This window comes from Pleurodeles waltl, chromosome 8 (assembly GCF_031143425.1).
Source record: "Pleurodeles waltl isolate 20211129_DDA chromosome 8, aPleWal1.hap1.20221129, whole genome shotgun sequence".
Lineage (NCBI taxonomy): Eukaryota > Metazoa > Chordata > Amphibia > Caudata > Salamandridae > Pleurodeles > Pleurodeles waltl.
In genome coordinates, this window is record NC_090447.1 from 180,924,589 (window position 1) to 180,941,781 (window position 17,193).

General features: G+C 46.2%; 1 protein-coding gene across 1 annotated transcript in view; it reads right to left on the reverse strand.

The window, feature by feature from the left end:
• The window catches only part of URB1 (URB1 ribosome biogenesis homolog), a 683,114-nt gene that overhangs the window by 283,589 nt on the left and 382,332 nt on the right, over positions 1–17,193 (reverse strand). The window contains exon 24 of the mRNA XM_069204026.1: positions 6,175–6,358. Within this exon, the coding sequence (XP_069060127.1) occupies positions 6,175–6,358 (184 nt within the window). The remainder of the gene's footprint in view (positions 1–6,174; positions 6,359–17,193) is intronic.

Consider the following 17,193-nt stretch of genomic DNA (forward strand, 5'->3'; position numbering starts at 1 on the left):
TTATTCTGCCATCTGGTATTGGGCTCGGAGTGTTACAAGTTGTTTTTCCTCTAAGAAGTCTTTTCAGAGTCACGGGATCGAGCGACTCCTCCTCTCGGTCATACTGTGCATGGGCATGGACTCCGTTATTAGACTGTTTTCCCACAAAAGGATGTAGGAAGGATTGATAGAGTGTAATAATATTAATGTTGTATAGAAATAGTAAGTAAGAATAGATGTCCATGCACATATAAATGTATCTACATATGTACAAAAGAGAAAAAACTAAAGGATTCTGGGGAGGAGGGAGGGTGCATGTGAATCTGCAGCACTACATGCCACTAACAGATGTACACTGTGTAAGTGACATTTTCTGTTCGATGCCGTGTGCAGCTGCAGATACACATGCTATGCATAGACTACAAAGCAGTTACTCTCCCCAAATGTTGCGGTGGCTAGCCTGTAGGAGTTGGAGTTGTTTGAAATAATGTTCTTAAGACAGCTTGACCAACATTGGCCTGCTGCTTTGAAAATACATCTACACAATAATGTTTTGTAAATGTATGTGGAGTAGACCATGTGGCAGCTTTAGATATGTCTGCCATTGGTATGTTTCCTAAGAATGCCATAGACGCACCTTTCTAAATCCCCCTCTCTGGTACTGCTGTTGATGTTGCCCTTGTTTTTCCTGGGAGGTTGAAGCCTCTGTGGATTGTTGCTTGAATTATTCCTCTGAATTGTTGTCTGCGAACGGAACCTTTACAGGGTGTTGTGTATAAGGCTCCCATTGCTTTGGCAGTGTCTATGTCTTTTCTCAGTTTTTCTATGGCCGTGTCGATTTCAGGGCCATACAGGTGCTTTTTATTAAAAGGCATATTCAGCACTGCCTACTGGATTTCTGGTTTAAAACCAGAGGAACGTAGCCATGCGTGTCTGCGTATAGTGATGGCAGTATTGACGCTTCTAGCTGCTTTATCTGCAGCATCAAGGGCAGACCGTATTTGACTGTTGTTTATGTCCTGACCCTCTTCCACAATCCGCTGTGCCCTTTTTTGGTGTTCCTTTGGGAGGTGTTGTAGGAGTTCCTGTATCTCATCCCAGTGGGCTCTATCATACCTTGCTAGCAAGGATTGCAAGTTTGCAATTCACCATTGGTTGGCAGCCTGTGTCGCTACCCTCTTGCCAGCAGCATCAAATTGTCTACTCTCCTTGTCTGGGGGAGGAGAATTCCCTGACGACTGGCTATTAGCCCTCTTTCTAGCCACACTCACTACTACTGAGTCTGGAGGAACTTGGATGGGTAATGTAATCAGGGTCATATTTATCATCAATGCGTGGTGTTATAACCCTAGCTTGGACTGTCTCACTGAATATTTTATCTGCATGTTTAATCATGCCAGGTAGCATTGGAAGGCATTGATATTTTGAGTGCGCGGAGGATAATGTGTTAAAAAGAAAATCCTCTTCTAGGGGTTCAGTGTGCATAAGCACCCCATGGTACGCTGCTGCCCTGGAAATAACCTGCCTGTGTGCAGTAGTGTCCTCTGGTGGAGAAGGCTTAAAAGGGTATAAGTCAGGGTCATTGTCAGGAATAGGATCTGGATCGTAGAGATACCAAGGATCAACTGTATCACCATGAGTATATTGTGAGTGAGTTGGGGAAGGCAAAGGTGGTGGGCTAGTGGGTGGTGAAGAAAAAGAAAGTTGTGTTGAATGAGGGGGAGAAGTATGGATAGGTAATGGCTTCTCCTTCAGTTTATACATTTTTGTTGGTGGTGGAGCAGTGTCTAAATGTTCTTGAAAGGCCAACTTTCTCTTGGTCTGTGGAGGAGGTGCAGTAATTATTCTGCCAGTCTCTTTATGGATGTGAATCCTTGATTGTCTTTCATCCATAATCTCAAGGATAGGTTGGATATTAGTGTCCTCAGAAACAGGATCAGAAGGTCTATAAGATTATTGATCCAGTGATTTTGAGCTCTGTTTAGGATGGCTCGAAAGTCCTTGCTCTTCTGAATAAGAAGACTTTTTCGGCTCTGAAGATGGCAACCTCTCGGCAAAAAAGTGCGTTTCAGTTCGCACTTACAAGTCATTGCTGGGAATGATCTCGTAATGCATTCCGCTGGTTCCAGACTGCAGACTGTATATGCGGCCCCTGCAAGAGCAATTGGATGTCCAATGGTGCCAGGTTCAGGGCTCTTTCGAGGACAAAATTCTCGTCACATCGGAAATGCAAACAGCCATGGCTTGGTGGGCGACACCAGCAAATTTGTCCAGCGGTCTCACGTTTCTTCATCAGGTACCTCACTATATCGTGGCGATGGATGCCTCCCTCGAAGGTTGGGGTGCCCACCTTCAAGATCTTCGAATCTTTGGATCCTGTACTCCAAAGGACAGCCAGCTCCACATAAATCAGCTGGAGCTCAAAGCAATAGATTTCGCTCTAAAGGCTTTCTTACCAAGGCTTCAGGGCTCGAATGTCTTCATCAGGACGGACAATACCACAAGCATTTTTTATCTAAACAAGCAGGGTGGCACAAGGTCTCTACAGCTCTCGCAGCAGGCTCAGAACATCTGGAAATGGGCTATAGCGCACAACATATCTCTGAAGGCAGAGCACGTGCCAGGACACACCAACGTGCTGGCAGATACCCAGAGCAGGACAATTATCCCCTACCACGAGTGGGAACTAGACCAGGTGATTCTGGACCAACTCTTCCAGTTATGGGCCAAACCAAACATCGATCTGTTTGCCACGCTCGAGAACAAGAAATGCCCTTACTACGTAAGCTGGCTTCCCCAGAGAGGATCGTGGGGGAATGCGTTTTCGCTGAGATGGTCCGGCGTTTATGCCTATGCTTTTCCTCAGATCCCACTGATACCGAGAGTCATCAGCAAGATGAAGGCTGAGGGTTGTCGCCTCCTATTAATTTCTCTGAGGTGGCCCAGACAGGTGTGGTTCACGGAGCTCCTCATGCTCTCGGAACAGCCACATGTGCTACTCAAACGGAAGCCATCCCTGTTGACAATGCACCGGGGCCAAGTCAGACATCCAGATCCGTCATCTCTCCACTTATCAGCCTGGCTCCTGAGTTCCATGAGTACTCCACCATAAACATCTCTTCGGAATGTGGGGAGATTCTGTCCAGAGCTAGAGCGGATACTACAAATAGGACCTACAGGTTGAAATGGAAGCGTTTTTGTCTGTGGTGCGCAGCTGAAGGGATCCATCCGATCTCCTCTCCTCCAGAACAGGTACTACCATACTTGTTACACCCAGCAAAGTCTGGACTCTCATATTCTTCCATCCGCGTGCACGTGGCGGCAATTTCAAGATACCGCAGGTCTCAGAATATAGTTTCGTTTTATTCCACCAGAATTGTGAAGCAGTTCCTGAAAGGCCTGTTTCGTGCTTTTCCACCGGTGCGGAAGCCTCCACCCTTGTCGTCCCTAAACGTGGTCCTGGGGCAGCTCAGGAAACCTCCTTTTGAGCCCACCCATAGAGCGGAGTTAAAGTTCATTTCATGGAAAACGGCGCTGTTGCTGGCTCTTACTTCCGCTAAGAGAGTGAGTGACATACAGGAATTCACCGCCAAGGAGCCTTTTCTTCAGTTCACCACTACTAATTCTGAGAACGAATCCTAATTACATTCCGAAAGTGCCCTCAACTTTCCATTTGAATGAACCGGTTATCTTGAAAACCTTTTTTCCTAATCCGCAGACAGTGGCAGAAAGGCATTACATTCCCTGGATGTTAAAAGGTGTCTGAAGTTTTACCTGCAAAAGATTCGGAGCATACGCAAGTCAGACCAGTTGTTTGTGGCCTTTGGAGACGCAAGGAAGGGCCTTCCAGTATACAAACAGACTGTAGCCAGGTGGATTGGCCTGGCGATCCAATTCTGTCATATTCAGGCTGGTAAGCCTCTCCACAGCAGGGTAAGAGCCCACACGACAAGGGCTGTAACCACATCGGCTGCCCTCTTCGCAGGAGTGCCCCTGCGGCAGATTTGTAGAGCGGTCACATGGTCCAGCCAGCATACGTTTACGAAACACTACTGTCTCGAGGAGACGAATAACATGGACACAGCGGTGGGACAAGCAGTCTTGAGGCATTTGTTTCGTTAAGGTAAGCCTCTTGAATCATCCCACCTCCACAAACAGAGTAGGTGAACAACGGTTTCTTATTCTAATCAAGGTTAAATTTTTTCTATTTCTAATGCTTTTGGTAGTGCTTGATTATTGTAGCATGCTACATATTTGATGTAATGCAGAGATCTATGCTTATTATGACTAATTGTTACTTTCAGAAGAACATTGTTCCGTTGCCATTGAACACTAACTGGAGGTACTGGTACTCTTATTCTTATTCTGATGTTCGTTCGGATTATAAATGTACAGCTACATGTCTACTTAATCAATGTTACTGCTCGTTACTCTAATTCAAGCATGAGAATCTAAGAAAGATCCAATACTGGAGAAGAAAATTAGTTACTTACCTCTAACTTTGGTTCTCCAGTATTGGTATCTTTCATAGATTCACATGGGACCCATCCTCCTCCCCGCCAAGGCTCCGCTTCTTCATGAACTCTTAACTTCACACTCGTACTAGAAAATCTGAGGGAAAGAGCCTCTGTTGGGAGTGTTCTAGAGGGTGTGGACGCCTGATTGGCTGAGGTTCAACTTTGGGTCTTTTTTGCAAAACGACATGGATAGACTATAAAAGAAAGGAACCTAAGGGGCCCTTGGGGCCTAGTGTGTAAAGTGTACTGCTATGTGTATTTGAGGTTACCGTGAGGCTCCCACCTCGACGACGGGGATGATTCAAGCATGTGAATCTATGAAAGTTCCAATACTGGAGAACAAATCTGAACACAAAAGTGGAAAGAAAATCTAACAACGGAGTCGATGCCCAAGCGCAGTATGACTGAGAGGAGGAGTCACTCAATCCCTTGACTCCAAAAAGACTTCTTCAAAGAAAAACAACTTGTAACACTCCGAGCTCAACACTAGATGGCGGAATAATGCATAGCATGTGTATCTGCAGCTACACATGCCATCAAACATATGTATTTATATATATATAAGCAAACTGTAAATGCATTCATTTTAATGTCATACATTCTAGTTATAACAGAAAAGTGTATGTCTGTGCAGATTTCGTTGTCATTTCAATAGAAAATGTGTTGTTTGTAGATGCCAGTGGCAACTGCACCATTCTTTAGTAAATATTTGTGACCATGTGCTCCTAATGCAACACCATCTACATACTACACCTCTATCACTCTCCAGCAGAATGAAAGTGGCTCCTTTGCAACACTTGTTCTTTGTGTGAAACCTAGATTTTTCAGAGTCCCTATGAGCTCAGTGATGTAACATTGATTGAAGCACCGCCAGACTGGCAATTGTTCAAGCACCACTGCCTACTAGGGCCACAGCAGCTCTTACATCAGGAGGTGCTTGCTGTATTCCCTCAACTGCAGGAGTCAAGCTCCTAGAAGCAGAAAGTATCTGCAGGTGCACTGAGAAGGCCCCACTGCAGGAGCATTCTGAATGGTGAGTATCGCGTAGAGCTCACTTTTGTAAAGGCAGAGGGCGCCATTCTGATCTGGCTGCCTGACGCCAGCAGAGGTCAAAGACGTTATGCCCATGCAGCTATGTGGCTTCTGGAGACAAGATGGTCACAGTAATCAGGACAGAGTGCTGGAACTTGTAAAATGAATGATGTGAGTGTCGTTAGTTCCATTCTATGCTAACATAATGCACAGGTAACTTTAAACAACTTCCTGGAGTCGCACGCTAATGTGCAAATCTTTATCCCATAGAGACAATGAATAATACTTTGTTTTCGAGTACATACATTTGACGGCTCACTAGAACAGAGGCACTAATCAGGCAACACATGATGGCTGAACCTTGCATCGTTCCTCTACAAGAGTTGTATCAAAAGAAGTCAAAGGGTGATCTGAATTAACATCATGAAGATTTTTTTTCTGATCAATGCCTTTATGGTAATGATGTTCGGCGCATATATACTCTGACAAATTTGAAATATTTTTAAAAGCTGTGTTACATAACGCTCAAGAAAAATTTCAAAATTATAGCATTTATAGCTGTTATTATTACACATCTGCGTGTCCTGCAAGAGCTGGATTGAAGTTAACATAATTCTTATAGGCAAGGGTCTAGAAAGTAGCTTACCAAAAGTTCATCTAATCTTGTTAAAATTGATGCTTCTGTATCATGTAGGTTTTCGTGTTCTTTGTTACTGGTGTACGAGGCTGTTAAGTACTTTGTGCACGCTGACAGCAGGCTCTGTTTCCAAACTCGTAACTGCTCAACCGAATTCTTTAAAACACTTGAAATAGCATCTGCCACAATCCAGCTGCAAAATATTTAACAACAAGCAAAACTCACTAATTCAATGAAACATACACATTTGCACTGTTCAGATTTCTTACCATGAGGGTAGGTCTGCCTGTTCCATTTATAAAAGGATAGCTGTCGAATATGATCGTTTTTACATGCACCCCACAAGATGAGAAACAAACAGAGAAAGACTGTTATCCCGTGTAAAGAAATGGCTCCCTGTTGCAGTTACCCCCCACTTTTTGCCTGATACTGATGCTGACTTGACTGAGAAGAGTGCTGGGACCCTGCTAACCAGGCCCCAGCACCAGTGTTCCTTCACCTAAAATGTACTTTTGTATCCACAATTGGCAGACCCTGGCATCTAGATAAGTCCCTTGTAACTGGTACTTCTAGTACCAAGGGCCCTGATGCCAAGGAAGGTCTCTAAGGGCTGCAGCATGTCTTATGCCACCCTGGAGACCTCTCACTCAGCACAGACACACTGCTTGCCAGCTTGTGTGTGCTAGTGAGGACAAAACGAGTAAGTCGACATGGCACTCCCCTCAGGGTGCCATGCCAGCCTCTCACTGCCTATGCAGTATAGGTAAGACACCCCTCTAGCAGGCCTTACAGCCCTAAGGCAGGGTGCACTATACCATAGGTGAGGGTACCAGTGCATGAGCATGGTACCCCTACAGTGTCTAAACAAAACCTTAGACATTGTAAGTGCAGGGTAGCCATAAGAGTATATGGTCTGGGAGTCTGTCAAACACGAACTCCACAGCACCATAATGGCTACACTGAAAACTGGGAAGTTTGGTATCAAACTTCTCAGCACAATAAATGCACACTGATGCCAGTGTACATTTTATTGTAAAATACACCACAGAGGGCACCTTAGAGGTGCCCCCTGAAACTTAACCGACTGTCTGTGTAGGCTGACTAGTTCCAGCAGCCTGCCACCCCAGAGACATGTTGCTGGCCCCATGGGGAGAGTGCCTTTGTCACTCTGAGGCCAGTAACAAAGCCTGCACTGGGTGGAGATGCTATCACCTCCCCCAGGCAGGAGCTGTGACACCTGGCGGTGAGCCTCAAAGGCTCACCCCTTTGTCACAGCCCAGCAGGGCACTCCAGCTTAGTGGAGTTGCCCGCCCCCTCCGGCCACGGCCCCCACTTTTGGCGGCAAGGCTGGAGGGAACAAAGAAAGCAACAAGGAGGAGTCACTGGCCAGTCAGGACAGCCCCTAAGGTGTCCTGAGCTGAGGTGACTCTGACTTTTAGAAATCCTCCATCTTGCAGATGGAGGATTCCCCCAATAGGGTTAGGATTGTGACCCCCTCCCCTTGGGAGGAGGCACAAAGAGGCACAAAGAGGGTGTACTGACTGGCTACTAACCCCCCAGACCTAAACACGCCCTTAAATTTAGTATTTAAGGGCTACCCTGAACCCTAGAAAATTAGATTCCTGCAACTACAAGAAGAAGGACTGCCCAGCTGAAAACCCCTGCAGCGGAAGACCAGAAGACGACAACTGCCTTGGCTCCAGAAACTCACCGGCCTGTCTCCTGCCTTCCAAAGATCCTGCTCCAGCGACGCCTTCCAAAGGGACCAGCGACCTCGACATCCTCTGAGGACTGCCCCTGCTTCGAAAAGACAAGAAACTCCCGAGGACAGCGGACCTGCTCCAAGAAAAGCTGCAACTTTGTTTCCAGCAGCTTTAAAGAACCCTGCAAGCTCCCCGCAAGAAGCGTGAGACTTGCAACACTGCACCCGGCGACCCCGACTCGGCTGGTGGCGATCCAACACCTCAGGAGGGACCCCAGGACTACTCTAAGACTGTGAGTACAAAAACCTGTCCCCCCTGAGCCCCCACAGCGCCGCCTGCAGAGGGAATCCCGAGGCTTCCCCTGACCGCGACTCTCTGAAACCTAAGTCCCGACGCCTGGAAAAGACCCTGCACCCGCAGCCCCCAGGACCTGAAGGACCGGACTTTCACTGGAGGAGTGACCCCCAGGAGTCCCTCTCCCTTGACCAAGTGGAGGTTTCCCCGAGGAACCCCCCCCTTGCCTGCCTGCAGCGCTAAAGAGATCCCTAGATCTCCCATTGACTTCCATTACAAACCCGACGCTTGTTTCTACACTGCACCCGGCCGCCCCCGCGCTGCTGAGGGTGAAATTTCTGTGTGGGCTTGTGTCCCCCCCGGTGCCCTACAAAACCCCCCTGGTCTGCCCTCCGAAGACGCGGGTACTTACCTGCAAGCAGACCGGAACCGGGGCACCCCCTTCTCTCCATTCTAGCCTATGTGTTTTGGGCACCACTTTGAACTCTGCACCTGACCGGCCCTGAGCTGCTGGTGTGGTGACTTTGGGGTTGCTCTGAACCCCCAACGGTGGGCTACCTTGGACCAAGAACTGAACCCTGTAAGTGTCCTACTTACCTGGTAAAACTAACAAAAACTTACCTCCCCCAGGAACTGTGAAAATTGCACTAAGTGTCCACTTTTAAAACAGCTATTTGTCAATAACTTGAAAAGTATACATGCAATTTTTATGATTTGAAGTTCCTAAAGTACTTACCTGCAATACCTTTCGAACAAGATATTACATGTTAAATTTGAACCTGTGGTTCTTAAAATAAACTAAGAAAAGATATTTTTCTATACAAAAACCTATTGGCTGGATTTGTCTCTGAGTGTGTGTACCTCATTTATTGTCTATGTGTATGTACAACAAATGCTTAACACTACTCCTTGGATAAGCCTACTGCTCGACCACACTACCACAAAATAGAGCATTAGTATTATCTATTTTTTACCACTATCTTACCTCTAAGGGGAACCCTTGGACTCTGTGCATGCTATTCCTTACTTTGAAATAGCACATACAGAGCCAACTTCCTACATCCCGCATAGCGAGTGAAGATGTAATGTGAAGCAAATCAATGTATAGAGAGATTTTCATGCAAAAGAGGGAAAAGAGAAACGGACTCTGCAACGGCAATAGACACTAGACACCTGGGGAGGACGGGGGGTGCATGTGAATCTACAGTACTACATGCCACTAACACATACATACAGGATAAGTAACATTTTCTGTTTCAGGCATGTATGGTGGTAGATACACATGCTGTGCACAGACTGTAAAGCAGTCCTCCCAAAAAGCGGTGGCTAACTTGCAGATGGATATTTGCAGGTTTCCAAGTGACAGGAAGTAAGTAGCTGCAAATATATTTTGTGTTTTCTTCATCAAGAGCAAATTCCTTTGGTGTGATCATTTTTCAAAATGCTCTCAGCTAAAGGTTCTAGAATTACTGGGAACAACGATGATGATAAATTATGCCCCTCTCTATTAAAATAGGTTACAGCAGTCACAAAACATTGACTACCAGACATTGGTAGTTCAACATTTTCGTTCAGATCATACATTCTACAGTTTTGGGTTTTCAGTTTTTTTTTTTAGGAAAAAAATATTTTATACCCAGTCAAATACGTTTTTCACCATAGTGACTTGTCGCGTCCGCAAGAATATTCAGTCACTTGCTTAACCTTGGTGAATCAATTGAGTAATACGCCTGGAAATGTCAAGTGCATGCGCTGTTTCCTTAATAAGATCTAAAATAAAGAACATTCTTCGAACCACTGCTTCACCTCCCACCAGTTTTCCTACTCCACATTACTACTTGGCGCGGCAAATATTTCTCTCCTAGATCAGTGATTCTTAACTTATGGTCCGAGGACCCTTGGGGGTCTGCAACGCCTACACAGGTGGTCCGCAACTGCTTTGAAAATTAAATTACTTAGGTTAATAAAGTATATATAAAGAAGCAACATGTAAAATTGAAACTTTTAAAACGGTATCTAAATGAGAAGAAGTTTCAAACTGGAGGCTAAAAAATTAAGTTGGCGTCTTCAGATTGATCTTTGGGAGCAGTGCAAGTGCATCTAACAGAATACAGCATGGACACTGGCGGCCTCAAATGAATTTAGAAAAACGCCAACCTTCCCACTAAAATACTATTTTGTTTTTTTTACATTTGGCTTTCAATTAAATAAATGATTCTATCAGTTCTGTATTTGTTTGCTGAATGCTTGTTTCATCGAGTTCTGTGTACTGTTTTAAGGTTCATATGATCAAAATTGCTTAGGCAGGGGTCCCTGAATTCCAATAATGACTCAGTGGGGGTCACCACACTGCGTTAATGATTCACTGGGGGTACCATGATTACAATAACGATTAAAAGGAGGGGTCTGCAGTAGTCAAAAGGATAAGAACCACTGTCCTAAAGGGATCATCTCATACGCTCTCTGCTTTCAGCCTGACAAATTGCATGCTTAGTAGAGGCCAGGATTTCTGGATGTGGGGTAGGGATGACTTCAGATCTCCTACCTGCTGGTTCTTCAGGTTCTAGTTTGTGGTCACTTACTGTTTGAAAGTCATTTTAAAACACTGTAAGATAAGGGTTTCAATGAGCCTCTGCTCAAGAGTGACAGGAATCCACTCCCTAGCAGAGGTGGACCAAGGATAAACCAAGGACAAGTCCCCAGCAAGCACAATTGTTTGCCTTAGAGCCAACTTTCAGCTGTTTCAGTACTCTAACAAAATTTTAATGCAAGGGAACACAATAAATGAACGTATAAAATCCTGAAATCTGCAGTATATACTGCTGTACGATGTTAATATCCAGACAGGATCAGCTGCTCCTGTATAGTCGCCTGATTTTTTTCTCCATATTTTACGCTTGCTTGCTTAGTCTCACATTACTTATCCTGTAAGCATCTGTTTGTGGCATGTAGTGCGGTAGACTCACATACTGTGCATACACCTGCACCTGCTCAGAATGTGTGGCAGTTGTTTTGCTTTGAGGAAGTCTTTTGAGTCACAACCTAGTGTGGCTTCTCCTCTTGCTGGTCATCAGCTCCAGAGAAAGACTGTTATCCCGCATAGCGAGTGAAGATGTAATGTGAAGCAAATCAATGTATAGAGAGATTTTCATGCAAAAGAGGGAAAAGAGAAACGGACTCTGCAACGGCAATAGACACTAGACACCTGGGGAGGACGGGGGGTGCATGTGAATCTACAGTACTACATGCCACAAACAGATACATACAGGATAAGTAACATTTTCTGTTTCAGGCATGTATGGCGGTAGATACACATGCTGTGCACAGACTGTAAAGCAGTCCTCCCAAAAAAGCGGTGGCTAGGCTGTGGGTGTTAGAGCAGACTGAAAGAGTGTATGGTGCACGGACTGACCAAAATTAGCTTGTTGATGAGCTAGCACATCCACACACTAATGTTTTGTGAAAGTATGTGGTGTGGACCAAGTAACTGCTTTGCATATCTGAGCTTCTGGATAATCCCCAGAAAGGCCATGGAGCTTCTTTGTTTGAAGTGGCCTGGGCTCTAGGAGTGGCCTAAATCCTCTTAGATTTAGTACAGTATGTCTAATGATGTCTAATGATTAATCTAGCAATGCCTGACTTAGACTGAGCCTTCCCTTTATGGGGTTTGGAGAAAGCAACAAAATGTTGTTAGGTCTTCTTGTATGGGTTAGTTCTGTCAATGTAGTACATGAGGGGTCATTTCACATCTAAAGTATGGACAGCTCATTCGGCAACCAACTAAAGGTGTGGGGAAAAATATAGAAAGTTCAATGGACTTGATAAGGTGAAAGTGAGAGACTACCTTAGGGAGGAATTTGGGGTTGGTGAGAAGGACAACCCTATTCCTATGAACACAGAAGGAGGGTTCCTCCTGGGTCAATGTCGGAAACTCACTGACATGCCTGAATGAAGTGACTGCAACCAGAAATACCACCTTCCAAAAGAGGACCTGAGGGGGGCAGGAGTAAAAGGGCTTAAACAGAGGGTTCATGAGTCTTGTGAATACAATGTTGAGATTCCATGCCGGGGCTGGTGGAACCCAGGGAGGAATGACCTTCTTGAGATCCTCCATAAAAGCTTTAATGCCCAGAATCCCAAAGAGAGAAATGTGTTGTCCATTCTGAAAATAGGCAGCCACAAATGTAGTGGTATGGTGGTGAAGGCTAGACTAGAGATCTGTAAGTTGAGTAAGTAGGAAGACAATGCCCTGCATTGTGGTTTTAAACGGATCATTATCTTTTATGTAACAGTACTACATGAATCTCTTCCACTTGGCTCCATAGCAGGCCCAGGTGGTAGGTCTGCGTGTTACCTTGAGAATGCTCATGTATTCAGGTGGAAGTTTAATGTAACCAAATTCTACAACTTCAGGAACCAAATCGTCAGGGTGAGAGCTGGGGCATGGGTGCCTGATTTCTCAATGGATCTGTGTGAAAATGTCCAGCCTGTGGGCAAGCCTCATGTATGGAACCAGGAGTCGTGAACCAGGGCTGGGGAGCCCATGTGGGAGCCACTAGGAAGAGAGTGAGGAACATCTGCTGAAGCCTCTAAACCCTAAACAGAAGGCGAGGGAGAGGCTGAAAAGCATAGGCAAATATCTCTGACCAGTTCATCCAAAGTGCACTGCTGCTGTACTGTGTGTGGGGGAACCTGGAGGCAAAGTTTGGGCATTTGGCATTTTCTGCTGTTGCATACAGGTCTATTTGTGTGAAATCCCATCTTTGGAAGTAGCTGATGAGGGCTTGCAGGTGGAATTGAGGTGGACTTGTTGCAGATTCTGCTGAGGAGATAGACAAAATTGTTGTCCATTCCCGGAGTGAACTCGGCTGCAAGATGGATTTGTTGGCAGTGAGCCCACCTCCAAAAGCTCTGGGATAGCTGCGAGAGTTGTGGAGAACCTGTTCCCCCTGTTTCTGGAGATAATACATGGTTGTCATATTGTCCGTCTGGACATGCACAACCAGGCCTATCAGACAAGGTAGGAAAGCTTTCAATACTAGATGACTGGCAATAAGTTCAAGGCAATTGATGTAGAGGTTCTGGTGTTTGGGTTTCCTCTGTCACCTGGACAGTCAGATCTTGTAAGTGTGCACCCCAACCGGTAAGGGAGGCATCTGTTGTAATGGTCCTCTGCAGAACCGGGGAGAGGAAAGGCCGCCCCTGCAACAGACTGTTGGTGTTCCACCACTGCAGAGAGCAGCAATGGTGGTGGCCGATCAACACTAGATTGTCCCTATGACCGCCTGAGACCACTTTTGCACAAGGCATTTCTGCAACACATACCTATGTACCTGGCATGGCATACTATGGCAATTCAGGAGGCCGTCATGCCTGGGGGCGGCGGGATAGGACTGTTCTGACTGTGCCTTCTTGAGTTGTTTGAACAAGAGGGAGCAATGTCTGAAAAGACTGGATCTGGCAGGGATCAGATAGGCAATGCCCACCTTGGAGCTGGGAGGGTTGGATCTGGAGGGGCTGGAGGTGGGATTTTGAGGAGTAGATGGTAAATCCTAACTGGTGGAGAAGGTCTATTGTGACCTGTATGTATTCGCTGCATTGCTTGCGGGTGGCACTCTTAATAAGCCAGTTGCCCAGTTGAAGGAAGATGTGGACACCCTGTCTGCAATGGTGTGCGGCCACCACTGCAAGGCACTTGGTGAAGACCTGAGCAGTAGTAGTAACTTTAAAGGGAAGCACTCTGAATTGGTAACAATTTCAATTGAACACAAACCTGAAATATTGGCAATGCGCCGGATGTATTGGTATGTGACATCCTTCAAGTTAAGTGTAGCCATGAAGTTGCCTAGCTGGAGAAGCGGACTGACATCCTGGAATGTGAACGTATGGAAGTGCTTCAAAGAGTGTACTTGTTTAGGGGCCTGAGGTCCAGAACGAGCCTATGGGTCCTTTTTTGGGTATTAGAAGTACAGTGAGTAGACTCCCTTGTCCTGCTGATAGTAAGGAATGGGTTTAATAGCCCCTTAGAGAAAGACTGTGTAGGATGCACACTCTCTATGTAGTGAACTAAAATGAAGTACACTGTGCAGCGAGTCCAGTGGGTCCCCAATTGGTGTTGCAGAGACAAAAGTAGATAGGACTAATGCTCTATTTGTGGTAGGGTGGGCGAGCAGTTATGCTTATCAAAGGGTACTGCTGAGCATTTGTTGAACTCAGAGGCAATTAATGAGACACACACTTAATGAATAAATATGAGACCAATTTAGAAAAATACATTATTTTTATGTATGTTTTAAACCCAAGAACTTCGTAATTAGGTAAATAGACTTTTAAGCATAATACGTTGCAGTTTCAAAAATAGATGGTGCAATTATTAGAGTTCTCTCAATATTATCCTATGGAGGAAAAACAATGTCCAGCAAACACAGGGTTAACAATGACTTACAAAGACAATCTTGGGAAGTTAAGGTAAGTACCGAGCACTGATCAGAACCACACCAACCGTTCACACCTGGCAGCACTGGGGCAACCGGGTGAAGAGGTGCAGGAAGGTGTTGGGTGCCCAATGGTTTCCTATGCAAGTTTGACCCTGTGACAAACAGGCTACAGGCTCTGGGTGGTAAGCCAGTCAGGGACAACAAACAGGTAAGTAGTAGACTTGGGATGCTCAGGGACGTAGGTGCACCTTTGGTCCTCTTCTCCAGTTCCCAGGGGCGACGGATGCAGGGGTGTCTTTAGGCGTTGGGTTTTCATGTCCGGGAGCACTCAATGTCAGGGGTCCTGTGTGTTGAGGCTGCAGGCTTCATGAGGGAGTCAGGCAGGGGGTGACTCTAGCTCTTAGGAGCCGGGGGACGTCATTGGCAATGGTGACGGCTGACACGGGTGCAGTGGTTGGTGTAGCTCTCAGAGGTTCTCTCTCCACAAGCCTGTGGAATAGAGGGCCTACATCCAGAGGCGGGAGACATCCTGGGAGAGTCCAAGATGGGGGAGACCACACTGGGCAGCTGGGGACCCGCTTTGGCACCATTGGTTGGCTTCACCTCGGGTCGTGGACATCGGGTGCAGTGGTCCCTTCGGGTGTCAGGTTTCCAGGGTTCCAGCAGCTGCAGAGTCTTTTCTTGGAAGTTTCTTGCTGCAGGGCAAGTCCGCTTTCCACAGGAGACTTGAGTCTTTATTGAAGGTCGGACGAGTTGGCTTCTTGTACAGGATCCTTCAAGGTCAGCAGGTAGGCTGGAGGGGCTGATTCCACGTCAGCTGCTTCTTCATTTCCTCTCCTGCGGATGCAACTCTTCTTTGTCCGGGTCTTCTAAAGGTGTTGAAATCTGAGTTCTAGGGTTCCGGGGTGTCATCTGAATACTCAATTTAGGGGTGTTACAGGGATTGCATGTTGAGGGTGACTACACACTTCCTAAGACCACTTTCACTGGGAAGTGGGCATAACCTTAACCCTAATTCCTTCCAAACAAGATGGAAGCATTTGAGAAGTAGTATTCTCTTCATCTCAGGGGTGGAACTGGCATGAAGTTGGCATTCCTAATTTAACTAATTTTCCTGTCTGTGTTGTCACCAAAAGTGGGGTCAGAACCGGGGTGTTGGTCATCTCCACCATCTGGAGAGACCTGGGTTGCATTGCAAAGCCAGCAAAGCCTTTGAAGTTTCCTGCCCTAGAATGTCAATATTGCCTGGGGAAGAAGATCACACCTCTGTCCAGTGCAGACTTTTGTCTCAGGCTCTAAAGAGAGCTGGCTCTCACCTTGGGGGTCCAGAAACACATCTGTGGTGGCTGAACTGGTCGGGACCAGTCAGTCAACACACTAGCAGTTGGTAGGTTTTCAGGGGGCACCGCTAACGTGCCTTCTGTGAATATTTATTAATAAATCCATCACTTGGGTCAATGAAGGTTTATTATTCTGAGCTGTTTGGTACCAAACATCCCAGGATTAAGAGAATCCATCATGTAGCTGGGGAACTCGTAGTGACCAGTGTCGAGCACATGCATTTAAAATGGCTTACCTATGCACTTACTATGTTTCAGAATCGAAAGAGACATAGCAGGGGCATATCTGCTCATGAATATATGCCCTCACATGTGCCTGGATGCACCCTTACTTAGGGGTGACTTACACCTGGCACATGCAGTGATAGAGGGACCTGGCACACAGTTGTACGACAGGTTGTGTTTTCAATTTAGCCTGCACCAACACACGCAGTCTGCACTTGTGTGAGTTTGGTGAGGTGTACCTGAAGGTGGCACAATTGGTGCTGCAGCCCTCAGAGACCTTACTTAGTACCAGGAGTTTCATTTAATAGGGACTTACAGTGGTAGATAAACAGTTTGCCAAACATGCAAAACAACTGTGCAGTTTTGGGGAAGAGGTCTGGCACTATGGACCTGATTAGCAGGGACCCAGTGCACTAACAGTCAAAGCCACATCAAAAACTGGGCAAAAAGTGGAGGCTAACCATGTGAAAAAAGGGTGCTTCCTACAGAGTGCTTTGACCTCTTCTCTGAGAAGCCTTTGGTGTTCTGGGAAGAGCTAGTCTGTGCTTGTGAGGTGGAAATGTGGGAGGCATGGAAGTGACTTCCAGACAGTAACAGTGTTGGATAATATCCAACACCAACTGGTCTGAGATGACTGCCATGTGGTAAGAGAGCCTTGCAGCAGCCCACCGACCGGTGTTGTGTAGTTGAGGGGAAGAAGAGGCAAGTCAGGGTTTAGTGGTGGTGGTTGCAGCTCTTTTTGGGGAGCCACCTTTACCTGTATTTCTACAGTTGTTGCCCTTGTCCAACCCTCTAACATAACCCATGGAAGAGGAATGTTGTCCCTGAATGCGATGATAGGACGTGGAGGCTTCAGGAGAAGTGGTCTTCCTGCCTCCACAATAGAGTGTGTGGCAAAAGGAATAACAGGTGTCTTAAGTGTATCCATATCCTTAGCTGTCCCATGTCTTTAGTGAACTTTTCAAACGTTTTGTACTTTGCGGACCAAAAGGATGCTGGCATTCGAAGGGCATATTCAACGGGTTTTAA